This window comes from Malurus melanocephalus, unplaced genomic scaffold, assembly GCF_030028575.1.
Source record: "Malurus melanocephalus ecotype Western Australia unplaced genomic scaffold, MMel_1.1 scaffold_61, whole genome shotgun sequence".
In the NCBI taxonomy this organism is placed as follows: Eukaryota; Metazoa; Chordata; class Aves; order Passeriformes; family Maluridae; genus Malurus; species Malurus melanocephalus.
The window spans coordinates 2,779,223-2,807,157 of NW_026623293.1; the positions used below are offsets into that span (position 1 = coordinate 2,779,223).

Below are 27,935 nucleotides of genomic sequence, written 5' to 3' on the forward strand. Positions count from 1 at the left end.
ACCGTTGGCCCAAGGAAATGCATTGTCAGACTATATGTGTGTTCCTCTGGACAACATTCGTGCTAGAATAAAACTCTTGGGCTGTGGTTGCCTTCAGCTGGTCTGAGACAAAAGATTTTTGGTTGTTCCTCAGGCAAGATTTGCAAGTGGAATTTAGTGCCAGTCACAAAACAGAAGAGTAGGTGAAGTCAACCCTCCTTACACCCCACAGCTCGCTCTACTGGAAAGGATCTATTCCGTGCCCCAAATTAGGCCCCCCAAAAATACCAAAGGATTTCATTGCACCTGTAGTTCCTCTCATACTGATTGCTGTAGCCTTCAGGCATACACAACACATTTGCCTTCTGCTGGTGCCATATTTTCTACTGATTTTTCCAAAGGGTGAGCAGCTTCAAGAGCAGGGACTGAAGGAGAGGTAAGCAGAAATGCCTGTAGTAGAGAATTAACATGCCTGCTGGAGAAGTGGGTGACCCAGCTTCAGTGCATTCCCCATGTCTGGTAAAAGTAACACATTCCTGTGGATCTCTGGCCCACCTTTGCCTCTCTCTAAGTCCTGACTCCTGGGCTTGGCTGTACCTTTATAAACAGGATGACATGTTTCCCAGTGTCTTATTTTGTGAATGGTACCTAAGTTGTGAATATAGTTGTTTCCAAATGTTATGTGGCTTTCCACCAACATRTGGTTTTTAAAAAGTCCTAAATAGAAGCAAAATATTTATTTACACAGGGCATGAGGGTGTGAGGTGTGCATTCTTTAACACAGAGCAAATTTTCCAAGGAAATATTATGATTATTTGCACAGCAAACTAAGTGAGCTTTCCATTAGCCAACTCTCTTGAGTTCTGTAGTAATGACATTTCATGTGAGACAGGAAAAAATGCATTTAAACTTATCCAATGTCATCCATTCCGCATTCTGGGTAGCCAAATCCATGTTGGTTTTTTATAATTTTTTTTTTCCAATTCCCTTTTTTTTTTTAATAGTAGGAATAGTTAAAAGGAAAATATGTTTCAGGAATCCTTACATGGGTAAAGAATGAATGAACTGTAGAGAGAATCCCTCCTTTCCAAACAATCACATATTCCAGAAGAGGGGGAAAAAGGAACTGCAGCTAAACAAAAGTGAATGATCAAGCTGAGGGAGGATGCCAGGCAGAAGGGAAGGGTTTACAGAGTCAGATGAAGATGTGAAATGTCTCTGCTGTTTGGCCTGTCCAGAGGCTTTATCCTCAGAATGGGTGGGCTGGGTAGAGGCCAGAAGTCTTGGCTTGGCTTTCACAGAAACAGGCCCTGTAGAATTCTCTTTCATGGTTCTGAAAAAGAAAAAAAAGAAGATGAATGAATATCGGAATGTGTAAGATTGGTAAAATACAGCATATTATTATTTTTTTAAAATTGTAACCATATAGGCCAGATAGCCGTTCCAACTAAGATTCCATGAGTTAAATGCTTTATATTCAGTAATGCCCTACTTCTTCATTGTCATTTTAGACTAGAGGGATGATTGAGCTCCTTGAGTTTCAACACCAGTTTAAAAAAGGGGGAGGTAGAGGAAAACATTGCAAATTAAGATTCTTATTATGAGAATTATTTTTAGGAGATAAAATGGTAAGAAAAGCAATAAATATGAGCAGATTTGCAAGAGCCATGTGACATCTACTCTAATACTTTCTGAAATGCAGTGTTTAAAGCTGATTCTGAATTAAGTCTTGATAGTACAATTAGCATAGGAAAAATCCTTTTTGTTGTTGGAAAAGCCTCACCAGAAAGGTGACATACATTTCCATTTTTATCTCAGTTCTTACATTGAAATATATTTTTATATAGCCTCCAAATTTGAAAATAGGTCTAATAGCTCTTTTTCTCCTCTCATGTAAATATTCCAGCAACAAAATACTCCTCAGATATTTCAGTCCATCCTGATTTATAGTAGTCTGTTTAATTTATTGTAAACCACTCCTCCAGCAAAACAGCACTTGGGACATATTTTCAGCCCAAATTGGATTTGTAGCAGAAAGAGCTAGACAACACAAATACTCATTCAGAACTGGGTGTGTTTGTGGTGGAATATTTTAGCAAAGAATTAAATTCATAATCTTGCTAGTAGAAAGTCAATATGAGACTACATTTTTTTAGATAATGTTTCACGTTTCTATTATACAGTTACTTTGTGTCATGGTGAGAAGTTGAAGTAGGTAAYTTCATATATGAAAAATGAAGGTGGTGTAAATCAACAAAAAATTCTTTTGGTAGTGTGTAACTTTGCATATTTTTAAAGGCCAATTGATAAGAAGTTGCAAATGGTTAACATTTTTAAATTTTTTCCCTTCTGGAAGGGTAAGGAGGCCCTTAGTTGGAGTTGGGACTCTTCCTGTACCCCCCTCCTCTGTAGAAATGCTTTTATTTTTTGTTCAGTTAGACTGCATCCCTTGGAAATGGGACTTTAAAATCATGTTGTTTATGTTGAGGTATACAACAGAGATTAAGTTCTGCTGTATTTTGGTAGTATGTTAGATTTGGTAGCTTCATTTTAGGCTGTGAGGTTGTTTTTTTTTGTTTCAGTATGCTTAAATGTTGAATTTTTTGATTAAACTGAGGATAACTTAAAACAGCTTCAGTGAATGAGTTTTAAAAGAAATAGAACATCCAGAGTTTWACTTTTAGAATGATTAGAACTTTGTTCTGGCAATCTTCACTACAGGATTACATATTAGGAGTTTGATATTTGTCCAGGGATTGAGGGAGCGCAGGTGTCTGCTTCCATTGTCATTACAATTATGAAGCAGGGATGTAGTTTTGTAGTCTAGGATAAAACTTTTATATATTGCCAGAAGTTTGTACTTTTAAATGATTTTGATGCTTCCTTTCACAATCAATTACAAAAGAAAATAAAATCTGTGTAATATTGGGGTGGGAGTACTATTGCAGGGATCAATAATTAGAAAGTTAGTAATGAATATATTATCCTAGCTCTAGCATACTTTTAAAAAAAGACATAACTTTGTTAGCAAGTGTAATACAGCACTGAAGTTAAATTCTGTTTTGTAAATGCTGTTCATCCAGACTTGTATCCAACTCGGTTAATTGGTAATGAGATACAATCAGAAAGGCAGTTAGGATACAGAAAGTATTTCAAGATTTGTCATGAAAGCAATTTCAGAAAGGAGTATAGTTACACTTCCCCCTCTTCCTCCACACAATCAAAGAGTTTTTTTCTTTGTGTGCCTCTATTTTTAATGTCGACTTTAGATACAGTTTCTGCATTGTATCTTATGTGAGGGGGCTTTGGCTGGTGATAACTGATGTTAATACACATGCTCTTCTGAGTACACCCAGGAAAGAAAGACAACTGTACCACATAAATTACCAAAGAGATTAAAAAAATTGCATGGAGCATTGACCTGTTTTGGTTTCCCACAGCAGGTAATTCCAATCAACAGTATGTATGGACTAGAAAGCTCCAGAAACAACTGTACAGTTAGGATCAATGTGTTCCTGTGAGGTAATGCAGATGTCTYCATCAGCAGTAAAAATAAAAATGCATTTCCGAAGAAGCCTGTTTTCCATTCTTATCTTTATCATAGTTATTCTTCTTTCTTTAAATCCTACACTTAAAAATAAGATCAAACACAGTGTTCACATTTTCTTCTCGTTTTCTAACTGTTTTCTTGTTTGACAGCATTTGTGTAAAAAGTCCTTTTCAAGTAGTAAATTAATTTGGATAGAAGGCATCCCACCTGAATTCATTACATGCTGGCAGTTTAGATAAATGGGTATTATGATCTCAGCATATTTTGGCCCAGCACCACTGTGCCTATTTGCAAACGTCTAAGAAAGTGATAATATTCCTATCAGTTTCAGGCTGCTAAAGAAAAAAATGGGGTAGAATTTCTTATTTATATTTATAGGATGCCTGTGGGGAAGACAGCAATGCTGTATATGGCAGTTTGTGTGGACATGTGGTGCTAAACATATATTAAAAAAAGATAACAGACCTTTTGACGTTTCTTTGTAGAAATATGGAAGAAAAGCCAGAGTAGATCAGTAATTGACAGCTATGCAGGAGATGCATTTCCAGATTTCTTTCTGAAGAAATATTTYACAAACTTACAATTCCTTTCAACGTCAGTAATCCATCTTTAATTATTTTGTTGATTTCATAGTTGTATTTTACAAGGTTGATGTAATGTCTGCTTCCTGCCAGTATTTGATATGGACAATCCACTTTGTCATTGCTTTGATGAAATGGCGGGTTGTTTGTAGTCATAGTACTTTTTTTCTATTTTTTCTTCCCTTTTTTTTCTTTTTTTCTTTCTCTTTTTTTGGTGTGTGTGAACTGAGCATGGGTAAAGGCTTATCAGTCACTGAATGCCATGGCTTAACATTAAGAAATATGAGGAGCTGCCGGTTTGTACCACAGACAGAATGGGAAGTGTGTTCARTGTATTTAAGTGGATGGGCATTTAAATGTACCTGGTTCTGCACAGCTGTTTCTTCTATCCCTGCATTTTGAGTGTGCTTTTATTGCCACACATACACTTGAGAGCGTTATTTTGCTACCAGGCATCCATTTTAAATGATTTTGGTTTTCTGAGCTGTAATTGGGAGTGTTGGAGTTCACGATTCGTGTCTGGGGTCAGGAAGCCCGCACTGTACCATGGCTGTTGCAGGCAGCGGTGGTGGCCAGGGTGGTGCTGTGGTGTCAGTGGGATGAGGTACATGAGAGGCTTCTTCTTACTGAGCAAAGTCAGTGGCTGCACAGTGTGTGCTTTGGGGCTGTCTGACGTGGACCCATCCAAGTTACAGGTTGTCCTAGCCCAGGTGAGCATCTCTGTGGCWTGGCTGTCTTCAAGCACATGTGCAATCCCAGTTGGGGCTGCTTGTTTTTAGTTGCACATAAATGACTGAGTATCTTCTTGAATCCACTCTTAGTGCTACAAGCTGGCTTTACACTGGTTTCTGCCAGTTTGCAGCAAAGAGTGGAAGATAACTTACTTTTGTGTTACTTTTYCTTCATGGAGGCTGGGCAGTGGGGGTATTCTGGCTTCAGTGTTTCGCAGTAGATTTAGAGATTTTGAATATTTTTTCCCTTGATAAATGCAGTACATGAAGATGGATATTTAGGTCAATTGCTATGGAGGAGTTTAGGTTACTATGCAAAGCAGTATTTATTAATAACATTTGCATATTGAAATAAAAAGTGTGATGCAATTGAAATTGCTTGCTCTGAGGATTAACCTGATCTTGGAGGGGAAAAATATTCTGGAGTGTGCACCCGTGCACCCACATGCACACGCAAGTGGCAAAATCTTCCTATCTCTAGAAGGTCTTTTTCTTAAACCCATTTTCTTTTCCAAAGAGGTCAATCAGTGAACTAGAGAAGTAGCAACAAAGTATTTCTGCAATGTGTGATGAAGCAAGTGGGTATAAAGGTTTTGTAAACTTCTTGCAAGGTATAGAGAATAAATGTGCCTGCTCTTTTGTGTTATACAAAAGTATTTCAGTGAATGCCCTGGCCAACAAAGTGTACTAGAAATGCCAAATACATTTAGAAATAATGTACTGTTGCTTTTAGGGTTCTTGGAATTTGGGTTGCACAACATTGGATACTATGGATGGCATTTGGCTGTTCCAGTGGCGAATCCTAGTTTCTTGTTTAAAAAAAAATCCTTTTCTGGTGTTTACATCTTGAGTGTTGATTCAGTTTGGATTATATTTCTTTTATGATAAAGTATGTATAAACATTTTAAAAAGGTGTGGCACCGTCAAGTGTTTTCATTATTTGTATGATAGGTTTGAACATCTATTCCAAAGTATCATTAGGCACCTGCAGAAGCAAAGTGGGTTTGTAGCACCTGAACACATTCCGATTCATGCAATTTAAGCAGTTTACAGAGCAAGGAAGAAAAGAATATCACATACTGAGGTTTGATGTCTTTTTTCATGGAGGACAAAAGAGGTTTGATTCTTTCACTTCAAGTTTAGCCTAACTATTGTGTAGAGGAGGAGGTTTAATGAATCATTGTTTAACTTTGATAGTGCCAAGTATTTGACCATTAAATAGTCTGAAATGTGTACATAGCACTTTGGTGACAGACCCTTATTTAACTGTGATTAATTGGCATTGAATAGTTATTTAATTACTTCGGAAGAAATCTCAACAACAGTGTGTGTTCTGATTAAGTTATTTGATGTAAAAACAAACATAAGACTGCTGAAGAGAGCACGTTCCCTTTTGCAGCTTGTTACTAACACTGCACACCATGTGGAAGCCTGAGTGATTGAAATAGCAGACACTATTCGCCAGTTTGGATGCTGTTGTAACATTGGCATGCTTAATTCTTGATTTCTTGAATGAATTTTTTTTGTTAGTGGTTTCATGAAATTTGACTTATGATGTCRTATTTTCTTTTTGCTTTTGTAGCCCCTTGCTGGGAAAAATAAAGGATGTAGGTATTAGGGGAGCTTATTTGTGAGTTGGATATACTGGACTAAGATCTAAGAATTATTGTTTCTTGGCATGTRTCTATATATCAGAGGTACTTACTTAAGGAGTTTGGGGGTTTTTGGAAACGAAAACATAATTTTCAGGGTGAAGGGACAGGTAAGTTGAGCAGCTYCTGCCCTTCTTGAAAAGCAGGTGCAACAGTTTCTGTCATCTGAAAAACCATTCTCAAAAGTTAGGTTTGCAAATGCTAGTAGAAACTGTAGTCATAACTGTAAGCATTTTGAGTCCTGCCTCCAAATAGGTACTTTAACTTTTATATCTGGAATGTTTTCTCTTGCATGCTTAATAATRCATAAGCAAGCCACTGATTTATTGTGCTTCCAGTAAGTGGAAACAGTTGTTTCTTCATACCTTGGGAAATAAACCTCATATACTTGAAGACATCCTTATAAATGAAGCAATTGTTTTGGATGCAATACTGTAATGGCTACGGGGCATCTTGTGGATATTTCCAAAGCACAGCACTTCTCTTGGAGGTGCATTGCTGTCTCTGCTATATGGTGAAGGATCTTGCTTGCTTTAGTGGGTTACTGTAGCTTCCTTCTGAGTAGGACATGCTGTATAAAATGCAAATTCAGTTACATCAATGTGAACAGGATCTGAAATACATCTTCAGAATTGTATTTTATCTTCTACAGTCTCTGAGATAATAAAATTGAAAATCAACATTGATAAAAACAAGGCTAAGGCATGTGGGTTTTTTGCTTGCCTTTAGCTGTAGGAAAGCATTATTGGTCACTGCATAAACAGTATAGGAGGGACATAGAGACTGCTTAGCAAGAGGCAAAGTATTTTCTTGGTCTTAATGACTTCAGGTKTCATTTTCCAGAATTTCTATATGCAAACACTAAATAGCCTATTTTTTTGAAAATTCAAAAACAATCAAGTTCAGCTTCCAGAGATYCACTTGAATGTTTATTTGGGAAGTAGCTGATCCATTTTGCCTCTGTTTAATTGTATTAGGTGGACTGTGAAAGGTTCCAGTTTTCAAAGTTTGTCTTTTCATATACCATTTCTCTTGCTCACTCAGATTTTAGTCAATGTCATTTTACAGAATTATTGTATTTACATTTTAAAAAGGATTAGGTAGATTAAAAGATTTTTTCATGTTTTATTGATAACATCAGATTAATTTGCCACTTTCATAGTGGCAGYTCACAGAACTGTCAAAACAGGCTGTAGGAATATTGTTATAGTTAACAATTTCATAAGGCAGTTGAAAAAAAAATAGTTTTGGCAATTAATTAGCAGCATGATTACCTATGGGAACTGGAGTGGTTGGTGGTGACATGGAAGAGACAGTGAAGCTAGGGGTTGCCAGGGRCAGCCTGGGTGAGCTAGATTTTCTTTCATGATTACATTGCTCAAAGAACTTTACTGGAAGAGGAGGAGAGCATTGCTATGGCCACTCCTAATGTGCAGGACGAAGGCAAGTCTTCTGCAGCTCTCCTTTGTGTCTGTGCCAGCTTTTGGGGATAGATAGCACCAGGACAGATCTGTGTCATGTGTGCCAAAGCTCTCCTTGTTGCAACACTGACACATTCTCAAGCAGTGACTGGAGGTTGTCACAGCCTCCTGTTGGTCTTCTCCTCCAGATCCAGGACAGGGAATGGTTCAGAGTTGCCCTGGGGGAGATTCGGACTGGACATTAGAAGTGTTTCTTTGGTGTTGGTCAAACGCTGCAACAGGGTTCCTAGAGAAGTGATTGATACCCCCAAACCAAGTGTTWAAGAGACATTTGGACAATGCCCTTAGTAACATGTCATCACTTTTGGTCAGCTCTGAAGTGGTCAGATGACAAACATAGGTCTCTTCCAGCAGAAATGCTGTATTGTATTATATTCTATCAATTGCTGAAAAAATCCAGAACCAAAGCCTTTATAATCTGCAAATTCCTCTGTGCAGCAASTTTAACAGGTGAATCTTCAGTGGAATTCTCAGGGGAGGGAACTCCAGTATACTGTTGGAACTGAAATGACTCAAGAGTTAAATCTCTTTCAACAGCCAAGTGTTTTGTGACCTCTCTCCTCTAGCCCTTAAGACCTCGTCGGTATTACACAAAATGAGAGTAAGCACAGCACTTTCCCAGGAACATGTTTGGGTGTTCTCTTCCACTTGTGTGATGAGGGAGATGGTGAAGGCATTGCTCGATTCCTGGAGGTGCCAGCRTTGGCCTGACCTGTGCTGTGACCATGGAAAATACCCAGCCTGAGTGACCTTGCTGCCTCCTGGCAGTGTCACATGGGATGGCCTTGTGCAATGGCTTCTTATATAAATCTGAAACCACTACAAATAAAACTTATTTGGGGTTAAGAGGCAAAGGGAGAGTCTTAGGCTGAACTAAGGTGGAGTTTGCTCTCTTTGCTCTTGTATATACTGTGTCATTGGTGGCTGTCACAGCTTTTCATGGAGGGGCTTTGCAGTGTCAGATCTCTTTGCTGTGCTCCTTGCTCTGTAAAATAAAGTGAAGTCACTCAGAAGACAAGTGACAAAGCTGTGAACAGATTTCTGATAGCCTGAGCCCAATCTGTTATTCCACCCTGTTTCCCTTATCTGCCCTTCCTGGACACGCTGCTAATGAAAGCCCTATCAGCAGGAAGCATTTAACCTCTGAATAATTTTCTTTTCACCAGTGAATTCTTGGTTCATTTTAAAATAACCTAGAATGGGATATTTAAGGATATTAAGAAGCCTTAGCTACGGCATGTATGCAGCATGTTCTTTATCACTCTTCTATGACCAGTCTTCATGTAAGAAGATCATGGGAAAAAGAAAGTTTAAAAAAAAATTGGGTTGGACTTCCTTCTGGCATATCTACCCCAATATGAGTGAAAGGGAACATCTCCACATGGTACTCTCAGGAGAAAAAGCTGAAAGAGTTTTCTGGCCCTTGTGCTGCTGTATACCCTTCCTCTATGCATACAAAACCTAAAATTAGGATTGATTCTACTGTTGGCTGCCTTAAGTAACTGCCTTGGGTAGTAAAGTACTGCAGAACAAGCTCTTTGCTATCAGTATTTCTCTCTGGAGTCATGTCTCAGACCTGAAGAGAGGTTRTTTTGTATTGTTTGGTGTGGAACAGAAATTCCCTTAAAAAAGGGAATGAATTAAAAAGAGCTGTGAGCAGAAAACTAGCATGATGATTGCTACAGAAGTTACTTCAGTATCTCTTAATTATGTCTACAGCACACTCCATGGAAACTTTAAACTTAACTGCTTTCAGTTTAAAGAGCTCCTTTGGAAAGAAAAAAAAAGTCTTTTGTTGCCAGTGCAGTGAATATGTTTGTACCAGTTAAAAGTATAATCAAGATATATGCAGATAAAGAAGCAATGTGAATACATGTGTGGGCATCACACACCTTACAAATGGCCAGATTCCCATCCCTGGTTTAGTTTCTTTCCTGGTGAGTAGAGATACTGATTAATAGAGAAAGATACTAAATCACTTATGGGTGGCAGTGCTGTGACTTTAATTATTAAAGAATTCTTGATATAACTGATTTTTTTCACTCAGGTAGAACTTGGGAAAATAGAGAAATGTAAATGCTTCACTGACAGCAGATTAAAAATAGTTTTATTAGCTTTAATAAAGATCAGTATTGTCAAGGTTTTGAATAAGTATAAAGGTAAGGCTGCATGAATGCAAATCTATCTCAGATTTTATTTTAGAAATGCCCGCAATTTGAATCCACATATAATGTTGAGGGGTGAAAACAGAAATGCTAAAAAAAAAGAGATCAGCTATGATCTATCTGAGACATGCATGCACTAGCGAGTTTCAGTCAAGGGTAGGAGCAGCTTCTGGCTAGTGTTGCTTGATGAAACTTGCATTAAGTTGTCTATACTGTAAACCTTTAGTTGCACATGTTAAGCATATAAAGAATGTGTGTTTCACCTGTTAAATTCTGTTGAAATACTATCTTAAAAGCCTGTTTAATTTTTTTTCTAGCTTTTTAAGTAGTGGTTTTATATTTGGATAGAAGACATTTGTAAAATCTTCTTCAAAATATATTTCAGTGGTTGTAGAAGATTCCCTTCATATGGKTTTCCAAAATTGCCTTTTTAATTTTAGAGTCCAGTTTTTTCCTTTTAATTGTCTTTGAAATGGTAAAACATGGACCTTTTCAGGAATTATATTTACTTTCATTTTTCTTCTCAACCATGTTTCTATAGGAAGAATCTTAAATCGTTTCTCCAAAGATATTGGCCACTTGGATGACTTGCTTCCATTGACGTTCTTGGACTTTGTGCAGGTAATTCAGTTGCTATTGTTAAAGACTTGTGTGCTGCATTCTGCATTTAGATTCTGGTATGCTTTGTTGAAGATCAGCTATTTGTCACAGATGTGGCTGAGTTGAATGAAAATACTTGTTTGTGAAAGAAAGGTGCGGTTGAAATTTAACGTGTCAGTAAAAAGCTAACATGAGTAATAACTGGCAGGTAGGAGTGGCTGTACACAGCTTGCTATTATGTCAAGATTTCAGTTCATAGTAGCTACATGCTTGGTAAATTGCTCCTGATTTGCCTCCAAGCAATCTGGCAAGCTTATTGCTGTTACAAGAAATATGTCCATAGTAAAGAAACAATCAACTCACATGAAAAGATAGCACAGATTAACCTAATTACACGTCTACTTCCACAAAGAATCAAATGCTTACCACACCATTTTGGATTAAAATAGGTGTGGCTATTTACAAAGAAAAGATTAGTAGTAATAGGGTGAATATAATGACCTTAATAGGAACAAGTGAAATAAGTTGCTGCAGAAAAGAAAGATGGACAAAGCATTGAGATTTTGATGATGATGAAATGATAAAGGATTATATATGACATCAAGGTAATTTTTCTGTTGCAGTTGCTATTAATCTTTCTCGTAAAAAATTGCAGGAGGATAAATCTGAAAAAAAAAAAAAGATGGTATGAAAATAATGTGAATCACAGAATTGTGAAGGCTRGATAAAAAAAAGACTTAGTGGATTATCTGCATCCACTTAGTGGATCACACCTGTCATGCTCAAGTCAGCAATGTTTCTTAAGGTGCTTTAGCTAGCTTTGCTTCATCTCTGAAAGATAACTTATTCAGGATCTAAACCTTGTTTTGATTTATTGAAAAATAAACCAAAGGCATTTCAAGTTGAGCAGTTTCATCATGTTCTTGCTGAACTCTTCAAAATAGGAAAAAAACTATTCCTAGGAGTTAGTAAAAACTCTTATTAAGATAAAGTCTTTTTTGTAGTTTAGTGAAGTAGCTGAAATTGAGGTGTATGTTTTGTTTTCCAAACTTCACAGTTCCACGTGTCATTTGGGGAAGAAAGGAAAGTRTTTTGCCTATGAATTACAGCAGGTTTTTTGTTTTTTTTTTTTGAGTTAGGAAGTTGCTTACAGTGAATATTAGGATTTTTAATTCATGTCCATAGTTTAATTTAAATTCTTCTTGAAAGTGCAATGTAGTTTTTCTACAAATACAAATAATTTTTTGCTGTTTGTATACAGATTCCAAGTTTTCTTCAGTTTTGTTAATTGTCTTACTAGACAGAATATCTTTACTTCAGCTCTCTTGAGACTATACATRTGTGCCTTTCTTTTTTACTGGAAGTTCAGTTTGTCTTGCAGTCCTTATCCTCTCTTCTTAGCATACAGTTTCTATCCAAAAAGTCAAACCCATCTCTTCTACATAGTAGTTTGTCCTTGGGACTGGAGGGGTTTCTATGTGCATTAATGTGTCCTCTTTACAGCAGACTGCACTGTGTGTGTTCATATAGGTACTGCTCGTGGCCAGAGCATCCTCTGTGCTGTGATCCTGAGATAAAATGATTAACCATTTTCCATAGTTCTGTGCATTTACAATACTGTGAGAGTTGTGTTGCAAGACCACTTGCATGGTGGTTTTATAGCAAGAAACTGAGTGGGTGTTTTGCATGCCCTGGCATGTGGTTTAAAGGCATGTGGGGTTGTCTGAGGATGCAAAATTTGATGGGAAGATGTTACAAAAGTCTGCAAAAGCAGAGGGAGCCAAAAATGGTGTGATCTTGTCCATACTTTCTTTTGGGAGCAGACCCTGAAGCAAACTGTCTTGAGAATTGCACTGTCTTATTTTTGACAAAAACAAACAGAACAAACTGATCTGCTTCAAAAGAAACCTGGGAAAGTGTCTACCCTGTGTGCAGGGCACATGATACAGAGGACCGAAACATCTGCTAGCAGATTGGAAAACCTGTTTACTTGATCTGTGTATAGATACTTTAGGCAGTGTGTGCATTCTGAAATTAGACTGCTCTGGAATGAAGGAGTGAAGGCTGCTTCTCTACATGTGATTGTTTTCTTCCAGACCACATTTAGTAAACGTTTTTTTTCATCTTGATTAATTTATGCATTTCTTTTCAATTGGCTATTGAATTATTTGTCAAATTCTGAAGTTTGTTTTTTAAGTGAAAAGTTTTTGCTTTCCAAAAAACCAAGTAGATGTTACAAGTCCAGTACACTATTAAAAATACRCTGTGTTTCAAAGCTTGCCTATTCTATTTGGCATCAGAAAAGAAAATTTAGGATCTTACTGTTGATTATTAATGCACTGCTATCCTTAAGGAAAAAACACTTCCTTCTTGGCAGGTTTTCTAAAACTTAYTCTTCTTGATCGGCAGGCTTCTTGCTTAGTGGAAGGTTTTGAAATTCGAGAGCAAAGATRCATTTATTTCTGATGAAGCACAGATTTTTACAAAGGATAACTGTTACCAATTATGATAGAGATCTTTTGTCACTTGTTTTGTTTGCAGGTGTCTTTTATAACACTTCTTATAATCCCTTCAGGAAGAAATATTTTCTTCTTTCTAAAAACAGTATTAGCTGGATATAAAAGCTCTGATCCCAAGCATTATTGTTGATTCTTTGAGAGACATTTCCCAACATTCATTGTTTAAATGGTTGTCAGGAGGAATCAAGTGAAACTTTAATAAACAATGCAGTAACTGGTTCATCTTACTTCGTGTGTAGAAGCTTTTCTTGAGCGGATTTGCATTGAAGAAGTGGTCGTTTTTCAGAGTTATTGCTAGGATCATTGTGAAACATTCCACCCTTTTACTGTATTGGCAAGTGAGTGTATAATTTCAGCACAAATAAACACAATGTGATTTGACACCCMAAAACTACAATATGAGCCCATTTAAATACCGATAAATAAATAATTAAATGCAATCTACTCATTTCAGGACTTCTGTAATTATACCGAATACAGATTTTTAAGCAAYGCTAAAAATTGGTAATATTCTTTTTGGAGTGCCTAATAAGATTTATATACTGTACTACAGCCATAATGAGTATTATTAGTCTAGACAGCTATACTGGATGAAAATTAATTCCTTGAACAGAAAGAATTTAATTTTTTATATCTTCTGTCAAGTTAGGGAGAATAAAGACTCTCTTCAAGAGAGTGGATAGTCATTGTAAACTTTCTTGTTAAAGCAAAAATGAAGGGTACGYGGCAAGCACAAAAATGCATCATGAACCTTGTGTATTCTTTTGAAAATCTGGTTAGATTTTACAAAACTGTTGCTTTGCAGAACCTCCCAAAGTAGTAACTCTCAACTGCATTTAAAGTKTCTTGCCATCTTTTTCTTCTTTGATTTGAAGTGCACCAAAATATAACACATCTGTCTTGAGAGATTGAAGGCAAGAGAAGCAGTCCTCACTAAAAGGCAGTAATTTTTTAATTCTTAGGAATTTTAACAGCATATGAGACATCTCATGTTAGTGCAGTTGACTGTGTTTAGTGGAAATTACTGCTATGTCCACTTGGTTTATGTATTAAAAATAGTTCTCTTTTATGAGAACATATTTATAGCTATGTTTGGCTATATGGCTGGAAGTCTGTGGGTAGATGTGAAATAGAAAAATTGAGAAGAAACCAAAGGTCAAATAAGGCATTTCAACTAAGATATCTTTAATKGTACATTTAGAGTCCAGTTCAAATCTCGTTAAAACAAAAAATAAACTTAAAATCTGCAGTCTTAGCCTGGGCCTTATCTTCTGTAATGAATTCTGGCTGACAATAAGGTTCCACACCAGCTCTCCTAAAAAAGTAAAATAGAAAGCAATGCTGTGTTTGCTATTAYACTTGTTATTTCTACCAGATATGGCACTGAATCTGTTTGTAAAATGAGGTGGTTATCAATGGTTGTAGGTTGATTGAGATAATTGAAAAGSTGAGTTAACTTGTTTGGTGAAGACAGTGGGGTTTTGGTGGTTTTTTTGGTGACCTTACATATTTTTAATTATTGCTAGCCTCCTTAGCCTCAGTTCTGCATTCCACTTTCTTTTTGTTAACCGTAGTTAATGTGGTTTTGGCAGGTGTTTTTCATATAAGTTGAAGTCTGCTGAGGTAAAGGATGACTTGTGTGAAGGCCATTACAGCACTTTAAAACATTCGAAGAGGATTTAAGCATCTACTTTTTTTAGGTATAAATGTCCTGCCTTAACCTCTGTGGGAGTATAAGGTTCTGTTGATGTGGCCTTTGCTGGTAGGTGTGTGGTCTGTAGTTTAAAATCACAGACTCASAGAATGCTTTGGGTTRGAGARGACCTTAAAGATCATCCAGTTCCAAACCCCCRTGGRCAGGGACACCTTCTACTAGACCAGATTGCTCAAAGCCTCATCCAACCTTGAACACTTCCTGGGATGRGACATCCTCAGCTTCTYTGGGCARTGTTTAGCTCGTAAACCTGTTAAAACACAAAGCACTAATTGGGGATAAGGTCAGCCAAGAAATAGAATAAAATAATTTAATGAGCGGGCATTAGGAATTAAGAATCCAATATATTTAATAGTGGTTTATGACATTAGCTTAGATATTCCTAAGTGGCCAGTATTTTGGATGCTGTATTTTTGCGAGCTCATCAAAGGCTTTTTTTTTTAGTGCCTGAATTGTATTCTGACTCAAAATAGATCTGCAGAGGCTTAACATCTTCAGATTATTTTGGATGAGTACCCAAACTGATAAACTACTGCTTGGAATTTAGATCTATAAACTGATTGAGTACATAGGACAGTGAAACACATTTCAGACTTCCTTTTGGTTTTGTAAATTGTTCTGCTACATTTTAAAGGGTTGGTTTTCTCTGTAGTTTCTTGCCCTTGTAATTAATCAGTGATCTTATTATTGTTAACAGAGTTGATTTTCTGCTTTAGTTTCTAGTGAATTTGAGTAATTAATGTGATGGCCCTTTAATTTTGATTTCTTACCCTATGTTAGATTGAGGGGAGGGGTAAAAAAATCATCATCTGTTTTGTTTCTGGAGAGCACTGTGAACATGTGAACTATCTGCAGCTGCCCTTGAAAAAGGGCAGTGATTTATTGAGGAAAACTGAATTGCAAAACCTTTTTCTTCCCCAAAATCAACAGCTTGACTGAGTTTAAATAACTGACTTTTCATATCCTTTCATCGCACACAAAGACCTAATCCTGAGACTACTTGAGCCACCAATGTAGACTGTGGCTGAGACCACCACTGAATGTGCCATTCCCTTCTCACTACACACAAAACACATTGACTGCAGCTTTATGAAGTGAAAATACTGAAGAAAAGGAAAATGTGAAGGAGGTGTCCACAGTCATTTCTTAAAAAAAAAAAAAAAGAGAAAGGGAAGAAAAAAGCTGCTGCATCTGGATATTAGGAACAAAAAGTGCCTCAGACTGGAATAATAGCTTGGGTCACTTGCTTTCGTTTGTGCACAAGAGTGGAACTGCCGTTCCTTGTTTCAGTACCACTGACCCCTGCATTTTATTGTGTGAAGATGTCAGGGAAAGTGTGTAGAAGGAATTCCAGGATCTTTTAGTTTAACAATGACRTTGTTATTTTGTGCTTTCTGTGAGAGGTGGGATTCCTGAGGAGTTTGTTGTGTTGTTTTTCCCAGTTTAGCCAAGTTTAGTCAGTATGCATGTGAGAGTTTTAAGAGGTATTTTTATTTGTTAAAGAATAATTCTTCCATGTGTTTGTATGTGTGTGTTCAAAATATGATCGTAAGTATCTTATAAGAAAACAACCAGTGGTGGAATCTGTGTTAAATATCAACGTACTCTGTTGAGCCTGGTACACAAAACAGACCCATGTCTTCGATACCTTGGGTATCTTTTGGTTTCCCTTCTGCTGGATCCTGATAGTTTTGCTGTGCTAAGGTTTAAATGAAAAAGAAATAAATTAAGGAAACACCAAACAATTGCCTGGTGGCACTTGACTACTGAAACCTTACAGGACTTTTTCTCACTGTACCTTCTGAAGATGCATATTACAGTTCATCTGGTTGGTGCATAATGAAAGACCAGTTAAAATGTAAAGAAAAATAACAAGGGTACATGTATTTTCATTGGTTACTTGTGGATTCTAATTTCAGAAAAGGCTAAAATTATCATTGMAGTAAAAACCTAACTTTTGCTGTGGTCATGCAGTATTTGCATACACTTTCAGTTTTGTTTTTTTTTGTAAATAACCCCCCCCTGTTTTGTTAAAAACAAACAAGCAAACAAAAGGGGTGGGAAGTAGTGGAGGAAGAGGAGGCTTGGGTTGCATTTTTGTCTCCAAGACCAACAAGCAGAAGCTGTGAGTTTAGCACAGACACTTGTCTAAATAATACAGTTTTTAATTGACTTTTCCTTCCTCTGTCCTTGAATGCCTTGATTGTTAAATCTCRGTAGCCAATTAGTCTTGTTGATGGTGACCAGCAGTGGGAGATAATCTATGCCAAAGCTATTGCTGTTCTTTATTTTGTACCTGTCATCACATTCCTTTGAATGGAAGGGTGAGTATCTTGCATCGTACAGACAGCATATTTACTCAGATTGGTGGTGTGTGTACAGGATAAAATGTGTAAAGTCTGGAGTCACTGCTAATGGGTGGATTCCTGTTTAYGTATGGACCTTAGTTTTCTAAGGAATGCTAAGGATCCATTCTCACTATAGTAGTTACGTATACCCATCCAAAGCCTTTCCCTCACCCCTTTTTTTTCCCCTTTTTTTTTGCTTTAAACATTTTTGCTATTTGTGTTCATTTGTAGAATTTTTGTAAGAAAGGTATGCATGCCATTCTCCACACATCAGTTCAGGGCAGCAAAGACCACTACTGTAACGAAACTAATTTGTGTAGGAGCATAATGTAACTGCTTTTATATTTTATGTTTTGTGTTTATGTTGTATTAATAAAATTTGAAGATGCAGCCCTTTATCTAACATGGGAAAGAAGGTAAAATAATACTGAAAATGTGGTGTCATCACCTTGTCATCTTGCCTCCTTTGCTGCTTTTCTTGTTAACTCATTTCCTTTTAGTTTTTGGAGTTCTTCATTTATGTGGTAAAAGTAGGTCATAGTTTTGTGCTGGGTTCCTTTCATTTTCTCACTGAAATGTGGAATAAGGGTGGTTTGAATAYAGTGCTCTGGTAGTTTTCAAGTAGTGGAATTCTGTCATCTCTATTTCTTTTTCTAGAGCATATGAGCATTTTGAGGTGCAATCTTTATCCTAATTGCTCTAAAATTTGAGCAGATTGAGGTTTATTTGTAGTTGTTCTGGTAATATTTTGATAGTTGGAACCTGTAAATACAAAATTACCGTCAGGTTTATATCATCTCTTCTCCAAACAGGCTTCTCTATTTTCTTTATCMAATTACTTTCAATACATTTTCAGATAATAGAAAGCAGGAGAGTTCTATGGAAGGCCAGCGATGTGCCCCCGGTTCTGTGTGGTTTGGAGATTTTCCCACTTTGCTTAAGGTGGAATTTATAAAAGTTGAAGAAAAATATTCTGTTCATTTGGGGCTGTTTGTATCTGTTGTAAAGTATTTTCTTGTTTGCTTTTCTTAGTGTCATAGAGGGCAAAGAAATAATCTGTAAGTGTATTTATGTATGAAAGTGAACTTACATTCTGTCGTTTTATCCTTTTGTTTTTGGTCTTTCTTYGTGTATGTACTACTGCTGGTTTTAGTGCCAGAGTGGGAATTRTTATTGTTTTTAGGCATTTCCCTGACTTTTTAAGCATTATTGCAGCCTATCACATCTGCTGCTCAGACTGGTGATTAGTTTTAAGATTTCTGAAAATCATTAACATTTCTAACACTTCACAGTAGCTAGAAATTTTAATTCTGCTGTCAGTCATAGAGTGTAACAATCCTGTTCCAAATGGTGATAAGTACAAATCTTCTGGATTGCCTTAAACTACTGATATACTATAGATAGGACAATGTCTGCTTACAAACAAATTAGGATTTCACTGTTCGGCAAAAGGACTGGAGATTCCACTTTTGATTTAAGAAGGAAGGAGAAACTTGGAGGTAATTTGAATTACTAAGCCATGTAGCTGACATGTGCATGTGTCTGTTAAATCATTATGCGTATTTATGCCCAAAACAAACTTGGGACAAGGAATTATCTTTAGCAAAAAAAAAACCCAAAACAAAACAAAAAAAAACCCCTACATCTCACAAAAATTTGCTGCCAGGGTTATGTGTGCATCTGCACAAYGTAAGAACTTTTTTCCTGCTGAAGCTGATCCTGTGGCTACTTGGTGAACTCTGAAGCTGTTGTGAAAATTCCAGATGAGCTTGTTTATCAAAAGGTAGATGAGACTGCACTGTGGGCAATTCTGTACAACAAAAAATGAGAGTTCAGATTGTAACTGAAAGGCATATGTCTTTTTGTTACATCTTTGTATTGCATCTATGTTACAGGACATTTTTGTATTGTTAAAAAAAAATACTCATTTGGATTGTGCTCCTGGAGCACAAAAACCTGTGTATTTAGAAAGGCTCTTTCAAAGGCTTAGTATCTCTTTCTGCACTATGGCAGGATAGGTGTGATTTCATTTTCTTCCACAATCACATCCCTAAATCTTTTTCTTAATGGTTTTTGAAATCAGTCTGAAATTTATATAAGCAGAGCTCTCTTACTGTGAAAGTTATTCATATGCTAAAATAAAGGGTTTAGATCTTCCCTTATAAAACTGCTGGTTTTAGTACTTGATTCAGTTGTCCACCTTTCTGTCAAATGCAGCATAATGCTTAGAAAAATAATTTTTCAATTTTCTCACTAATAGAAAGCCTGGATTTTGGAATCAAACCTAGTATCAGTTCCTTTAGTAAGTGTGCCTTTGTTGATGGTTTGTGATAAATAAAACTTCTCAAAAGTCTTCTTGCTGGTTTGCTGCATATTTGTAATAGATCAAGAATGAGCACACACTTGAACAGTAAATAATGTTTATTCTCTGGCAGAGTCTCTTTACTCACTGTGTGCTGGACATACAGAAAACAGCTGAACTGGGTGAAACCTGGTGATGGTGGAGTGGGGCTGGTGCTGATTAGTTCAAATATGCTGAAAGAATCAGACCACTGTTCAACTTTATGGAGCTGGGTGATCACTAGACATCATGTAATACTAAAAAAAATATGAGTCAAGAGTTTGTTTTAGGAATAGGAAAGTAGCTCTATTAAAGTGGCAAAGGTCTGGGGAGGTTAAGTGAAAAAAAACATCAGGGACAGGCTAAAAAGCATTTTTTGCATATCTGCTATGAAAGARTATGACCTGAAGGAAACAGAAGGTAGTTTTATTTCTTAGGATAGCTGATGCTGTAGTCCTTAATGTTTTTCATAGTTTTTATTTAACTGGGGCAGAGAGGTTGTTGTAGTGTTACAGAAATATGAGTAGTTCTTCATTCCATCTAAAAATAAGTACATGAATAGTGTAATTTTAAATAGCAAGCACAACAATAAAATGCTTAAAAGMTTGTAGTTGCTGTAAGGCTGAGGAGCTGTGTTACTGAAGAAGTGATACTCTCTTTAACAGAAGAGCCCACATTTCAAATGTAGCACAAAGCTTTTAAAGTTGTTGAAAGGTTCAGAACTGACTTCTGGTGAAAGTTAGACTTGGCTGAGAAGAAAAGGTCAGGCAGTTGAAAATGAGGTATCCTTGAGGAGGGTGCACGGCTGCTCTGGCATTATGGCCATGAGGGAGGAGAGAAGAGGCAGAGAAGTACATAGAGCTCAAAGAGAGAGTTTGCAAAACTGACTGGGGCAGCAGCATTTGTGGCAAGCACARTTTTGCTAAACGTTTTAAAGAACTGCAAAAAAAAATGTGCACAGCATGAGTGAAAAGGTGATAACATCATCATTAGCTCAGAGGAGTTCYTCCCAGTGGACTGTATTTCAGCAAGTAAACTAATGCTGTCCAGGGTCACTGCAGTGGGCTGTCTAGCCAGTGCTTTTTCTCCAGCAGTGGCAATAGGAGATGCTATTTGGGGAGAGCATGGACTACTTTATGTGGTCCATTCCCTATTTAATACATMAGTACTCACAGTTTCCTACTGGGGGTGTCAAAAGGCCTAACTTTTTCCAGTCCTTTTACTATCCATTTTTTTGGCATCATTTTGTATTGGTCTGTAAGGTCTTCCTCCTGCATTCTGATAACCTGAAAACAGTGAAATGTTTGTTGATTTTTTTTTGTTCTTACTCTATGTAAATGTTCTCCATGATTGTCATTGAAATAAAATCTACTTTCAGAAGGGTTTTAAGTGGGATAAAACTGAGACAAATGTCAGTGAATCAGTCTTTGCTGATAAAATGCTRAACATATGAGTTAAGAACAAAGTGAGAAGTACACCATTTAAAGCAGTACATTTGTAGCAGGAGAAAAATACCCATTGTTGAAGCAAATGGTTTGATTTCGTAAGTCTGTGCTCAGTGGGGCTGTCTTGGGCTTATAGAGCTGGGGAAACATGATGGAAATGATTTCTTAGAGGTAGGAGGGGAGCAGACATTGTCAAGCCATTCTTTATTTTCCTTTAAAAAAATCAGTTATTTGACAGCAAGGACTGATAGAGGAGATATAAAAATGCATTGTTCTGGGCATCTTGAAGCAAGTGGAACAGCCAACAAAACAACCACATTTGGCAATGGTGGTGTATATTGGAGGCACAACCCCTCTAAATTAATATGATGGAAAAGGGATGCTTTCTGCTAGCTGAGGAGTACCTCTGGGAATGTTGGGTGATGCCAGACATTTTTCTGTAGTGTTTCAGGCAGGTTCTGGCAAGAGTTGTCAAGAAAGCAAAGCTTGTGTGCGCACGCATGTTCTATACTCGCTGATTAATGCTGTTTTCTCAAGCTRCCATGTAAAGATATGCTCATCATCTGATATGTTCCACAGGAAGATAAAACATGTTTTTCATGGTGCAATGACCACTGTAGTTTATGTGAATAGTTCTTGTGTATTTGACTTGTGTATTTGACCATTTTTTGACTTGGGAAAAGAACAGTGTAAGAATGCAGCCAGGGACTATTCACAGGAGTAGTGACAAACAGYATTGCTGAACAGCAAAACATTAACCCTTTTATATTATTCATATAGGGAGATCATAGTAAAGTTACAACTAACTCCCTGTAATTTCAGGAAGACGTCTCATTTTTCCATAGATCCTCATTTTAAAGTTGTGACTTACTGCCCAAATCAGGGAACMCTTCTATGCAGAAGTGCCTAGGGGGCACAAGGTGCAATAAAAGATAAGCRCTTCAGAAAATCAAAGATCCTACTCAAGATTTTACTGCTTATAAATACAAAAAATATATTGTCTTCAGCCATGTACAAGAATGGGTGTTGGCACTGTTGGCACTGGTGTTGTGTATGACAGTATTGGTTTCCATCTACAGTGGGTAAGAACAGGAGCTGCATGCCTAAGTAGTAGCCATAGCTTTGGCTCTGATAAAAGCTTATTTTTCCATGGAAAACCTGTATTAGCTGGAAGTAACTTGCTACTATGGTCAAAGAGCCCTGGCAACAAACTTCTTACATGAGTGAAGATTGTTTATTATTAGAAGGAAGATAACCTCTATACATTGTAGGAATGTAGTGTGTAGTTTTAAAGGATGAGTATTTTAGGTGTCTGTCAGAGTCACCAAGTCCAGAGMTTGATGATGTGKCTGTTTCCAAAACWCCAATATCTGAAAGTCTCAGACGGSATACRCACTGTGATTTTTGAAAACTGCTGTTGAGATCAAGTTCTGCATAAGACAGTTAAGCTCTTGGCCCAGGGTGCCCAGAGAGCCTGTTTCTATCCCTTCTTGTAGGGTAAGAGATCACTGATGATRGGATGCTGTTTAAATGAGGGTGGTGGCAGTGCCAGTGTATTAAAGAAAACACCCTTTTTATTGTAAGGTCACTTGTTAAAGAACAATGGCACTCAGTTTGCTGTGACCTCAGACACATTTAAAGCTTCTCACTTAATGACAAAATGCATGCCAAGTCAAATGAATGAGCATGTTGGTGGCACAGAAAACATTTGCCCTAAGGAGCTCAGTATATGCATGTTCACTTGGAAAAATGATCCAGAAGGACTGTCTTGTAGAGACAAGAACAAGTAGGAGGTGCTAGCATGAAGGATGTGATTGGAAATTTTGAATACATTTCTGTGGTGTATCTGGCAGCTGTATTCAGCCCATTTGCAGTGACATATTGATTTAGTTAGGTAACCTCTTGTCRACTAATTGCAAATAGCAGGATTCGGAGGAAAAGAGGCTGTCTTGCAGAAGATAAGATGACCTTGCTCTTTTTGAAGCTTTTAGAGCTAGCAGTATTTAGTTCTTACTTTCTTCTTTCAATTTATCTGAAATTGCAATTTTAATTTCTTCTCCAGCTGTGCCTTTTTTTCCTCTTTCAGTGCATTGGTTGTCTTGGTCTTAATTTCCAAGTAGTAATTCCAAATTTTCTCGTGGATGCACATTTTTCTAAAGCTGAAGTAACATTGATGGTGAGCTGTCATTCCTGTCCAATTGCTGTCCCTGGTTGCTTCAGAAAAGCACATTGTCTGAGATGCCTTTTAAATATTGTATGTTCCATGTATTCTCCTTTACTCAAAAGTCTTCATTGCGTTTTTGCAGAAGACAAATGTGTTCCTGACAGTTTGATACAACAGTAGGATAAACATCCATATATACTTACTTTTAACCAGTTCCAAAAGAAAGCCTATAAATTTTAAAAAATAGTTTGAAAACAAGACTACTCACCTCAACTCAGCTGCTTTAAGTGAGTAAAATGAAGTAGAATTTTTTAGGTGTTATTTTTCTCTTTGGATGTTTCCTGTGGCTTTTTGTAATAAAGGGGRAAAAATGCAGAAAATTTACACTGTGGTTCTGGGTGGAGCTGGCCTGAGTAAAGTGTTTATCACTCTGATTTTCTCATTGCAATGTCATCTTCCCAGGGAAACTTGTCTTCTGATGTCCCAGTGTAACCAGCCACCTGTGCAGTTATTCTTTAACAGGTCAGTCAGTCCAAACAGTCTGATTTGAAAGAGTGTGTTTGAATAAAAAAGCATTCAAGAATAAAGACAATGTCAGAACTGGATTAGGGATTGATTGTGCATGTAGTTATTTGGCAGAGTCAACAAGGAAATAATTTCAGTCAGGGCTAGGGGAGGAGGAAGGGTGATGCCAAGCAAGTATGAACAGAGTGGGATTTTGTRGTTTCTTGACCTGGCTTTACTTCAGACAGCACAGCCTGACTGAGGGTGCCCTAAGTTAATGCAGTGAAGGTTCAAATTGAAATCGAAGACATGTGCCTTTTCTATTATTTGTGGCAGTTCCATGGGCTAATATTATCCTTGGGAATATATATTGGGGTCCAGGGAGTAGCATTTAGGAATTGGGGCTCAGTAGGTGTATTTGGCTTCCGYTTAAGTGTTGGTATAACCGGTCCTGGAATGCTGCAGTTCTTGCATGGGATTTGACTAGATTCTGTGCTTAAAATTCAGATACCTGCTTGATGRGCTTTGGATGCTTATTTTGCTGTTGTCAGAGAGCATCAATAAATAACGAAAAACAGAGAAACATTCAACCATAGGGTCATTAGGTATACACTTAAAGGTTAGATGGAGTTACCATCCTTGGAGATGTTTAAAAGATGTGTAGATGTGTTAAAAGCTGTGTTGCTTAAGGACATGGCCTAGTGGTGGACTTGRCAGTGCTGCAGTAATGGTTGGACTGTTGTGATCTTAGAGGTCTTTTCCAATCTATTTTCCTATTTTATTCATCACTTTCTAAACTTCTAAACTAGGACAGGAGTTTCTCTGTGTAGGCCACATCTAGACTCCCACAATCTGGTTTCCAAGTCTCAAAACCCATCCCCTGAGYTCCTCTCATTGATTAGAGAGCCTACCAGGTCAGCAACTGCAAGTCCAGAATAGTGTGGTTCTTATGGTATTAGGTCCTTTATCATGTTTTTCTGTTCTGTGGTTGTGATGCAGGAATACTTGTTATTCCTAGATCAAGACCTGTTTGAGATAGAAACTCCACGATACCACTCTCAGCACCTGTAAGAATAATGGATATGTAGGTCATCAGATGACAAAGGGAAAGCATGTTTCACAAGTGAATGTGCAGATTAGAGCATTCATTTCCCCAGAGGATTATGGTTAGGTATGTCTGCTGCAGTAAAAGAGGAGATTTTTAAGTAAAAAGAAGCCACAGTAAATGGAGTAACTGACCTAATCATGAGGGAAATCTCTCAGGACTCTTGTAAGCAAGAGGATAACTTCAACAAAAGCATGTGCTTTTCTGTACTCTAGGGACAGACTGTGTGCAGGCTGTGTGAGAGATTCCCCTCTCTCCCAGGAAATGAAAGCAAGTTTGAAGGTGGACTTTGAACACTGTGTTTCCATTTGGAAGCAGTGGTCTTTTCYTGAAACTATCCAGGTCTTTTTTGTCTCGATAACCGGTGCATCTCTTGTCTTTTTTGCAAGGTGGCCTTGTAAAAAGTACTGTGCGGATAGCTGTAAAATGTAATTMATCAGCTCCTGTGGTTTTGTTTTGGTGGCTTTTTTTTCTTTTACCTTAACTTATTTTCTACCCAGTCATTACATTTTGAATGCGAAAATAAAGAAATATAGTAATAGAGAATGGTTTTGTAGGCTGTATTTCTTTTACATAGGAAAATCTTAGACTTTTGATGCAAATTTCAATTGTAAGCTGATTATGCCATAAGAAGTCTAGAGCGTTTCTTGTTGCTTGTCTCCAGAGAGGAGAGACAGCAGACTACTTGTATTATCATTATTGTCAACCTGCTGATTATCTTGGGTCCTGCAAGCTTGCACGCAGTGAATCTSGTAGAAGTTGAGGCAGTCTCAAGCTGCAAAGGTTGGTTGTCTTGTGAAATTCAGGAGCTGGAACCTTTGMCTTACCTCACGCAGTGACTGCATGATTACAGTCTGCAAATGGTTGTGTCTGGCTTTCAGACTACTTCATTAAGAGTTAATTTATATGCAAGTTTGGTTTTCAAAAAAAAACAACACACATGACTGATCCACCCTATCATAAATTTTTATAATGATAAGGTGGTGCAGGCTCATCTAAAATTCCTTCCAAAGGCGGTGTCAGATTTTTACTTTAGTCATCCTAACCATCTTTTCCTTCCCTGTATTTCTGCCATAGCAAGGCTTTGTTTACATGAGCTGGATCTTAATAGTTCTACTCCCACTCCCACCCCCACCAGCACTTTGCAACATATTGTAGATTATCATCACTAAAACTTTGGTTTGGTTTTTTTATTTTTTTATTAAGAAGCATTTGTTTTCCTCAGAATTCTTTTCCTTGAAGCAGCTCTCCTCAACATTTGACTTCAGATTTRTGGCTGATATTAGGAGGAGACTCTGTACTTGAGAAACAGCTTTTTTGTGGCTGTCTAGGAGTGATGGACAGAGAAGGCAGCAGGTGTATAAAGCGTGTTCAGGAGTGAGTTTAAGGGAAGAAGAAAGGAATGGTCTTGAGTCTCTGTTTGCTGTTAAGGATGGAGGTGAAGGAGTCTTTAGAAACTAGCCAGCATGTGGATGGCTGGCAGGCTTGGCAGAGATAATGAGCAGGACTGAGGAAAATGGAGATCTAGACAGGAGAAATTTGTAGGAGGTCAGGAATCTTTATTTCCTTTCTCCTCATCTCACAATAAAAAGGAAATATATTTACWGGGTTCTAAAGAATGCCACAGAAGTAGAAGGTAGAGAAGGGCTGATGGCAGTGCTGGTGAGGAGCCAGGGCGCTTTGTTTTGTTTTGTKCTGACATAGCCATGAGTATAATTGATCCAGGTGAAACACTATGCAATCTCAATGCCACCTTACCTCCTCCTGATGAAATCTAGGTAAAATGTTTGTCATCTGCTGTATGTATCTGGAAGGTCGAACTAAAAGATGCTGTCAACACCTTAACCCACAGATAAGCAGTGTAGTGGTAATGCAACTTCCTCCAGAGCTCCTTTCCTTTGCCTACCTTTTAGCAATTTTCCTTAATAAAGTTATGAGACTGGAAAATGTGCTTTCAGGATTTGTGAGATGTGGGGCTATTACACTGATAAATCTTCTTTCATGAGCTAAGACCTTGCCTATAGCTGACTCATGCAGTCATAATGTGTTAGGTGTGTGGATTTGCTCTTTGGTTGGGTCAATTTAGGGTAAAGTCTAGAGAGCCTGAAGAAAAAAAAAAAAAAAAACCTACGAATTTAGGGGTAAAAGTTGTATTTGGTTTTGGCCTTAGTGGGCTATCAGGAGTGCAACAGGAAAGCAATATTTCATAGATACTTCCTTTGAAAGTGTTTGAAAACCCAGGTAGCTCTGTGGTATCCACCTTAGCTGTTGTATTGCTTATGTGTGCCTTGAGTTGGAGAAGTTAAAGGGACTGAAGCATTTTTTGYTGCAAGATGTGCATTTCTGGCTCCCAGTGGTCATTAATGTGTTTTTGGAATCCAAAAATCAGGCAGCCACCAAATGTAGCTGGAATCCACTTCTGTGTTGCATGTGGTGATGAAGGTGGCTGCTCCACAGTCCACAAAACGAAAAATAGTTAGAAAATACTGTCATTTCTAATTAATTTGTTAATGAGAATAATACAAGAATTTAGTCTTGTAACCAGTTGTCTGTTTTTTGTATAGTATGGCTTTATTTTTGTGTGCATGGGCGTTTTTTCCCCCTTTTTAAGGATCAAATGGGCACACGTTAATTACAGTATACCAGGACTCCTATCATACATTCATGCACAGCTGGGTTCTGAAAGACATTTGTGTCTTTGATGGTTTTCACTGTGTTTTTAAGTTGAAGGTTTGATTAAAGATGAGAAGAGGTCTGAAAGAAATGGGAGATTTAATTCAGAGTTGGGACAGGATCCACTGTCCTAAGCAACCGAGTTTTCCACATTACATCTAGTTTTCTAAGAGTAAAGTCAGGTTTACCCCAGCTGTTAGCTCAAACTCTAGCAAATCTGGTAAAATTAGCCTTTTACGACACTTGCTGTGTGTAACATTTTCTCCTCATTTGTAGCATTTCCCAGTGCAATCCTTTGAGAAAAGAAGGCCCACTTTCTCTGATCCTGGGTTTTCTTTCAAAATGGGACAAGGTTGTTTTTAGGAAAACATTGCAAGCCTGTG

General features: G+C 37.5%; 1 protein-coding gene across 5 annotated transcripts in view; it reads left to right on the plus strand.

Moving 5' to 3' along the window:
* Positions 1–27,935, plus strand: part of ABCC4 (ATP binding cassette subfamily C member 4) — a 146,459-nt gene that overhangs the window by 70,455 nt on the left and 48,069 nt on the right. For 4 of the 5 annotated variants that reach the window (XM_057366223.1, XM_057366224.1, XM_057366228.1 and 1 more), the window contains exon 20: positions 10,681–10,760. In XM_057366223.1, coding sequence (XP_057222206.1) covers positions 10,681–10,760 — 80 coding nt within the window. Of the gene's footprint in view, positions 1–10,680; positions 10,761–23,412; positions 23,562–27,935 lie in introns of those variants that run through there. The other variant, XM_057366227.1, reaches the window with a different exon arrangement.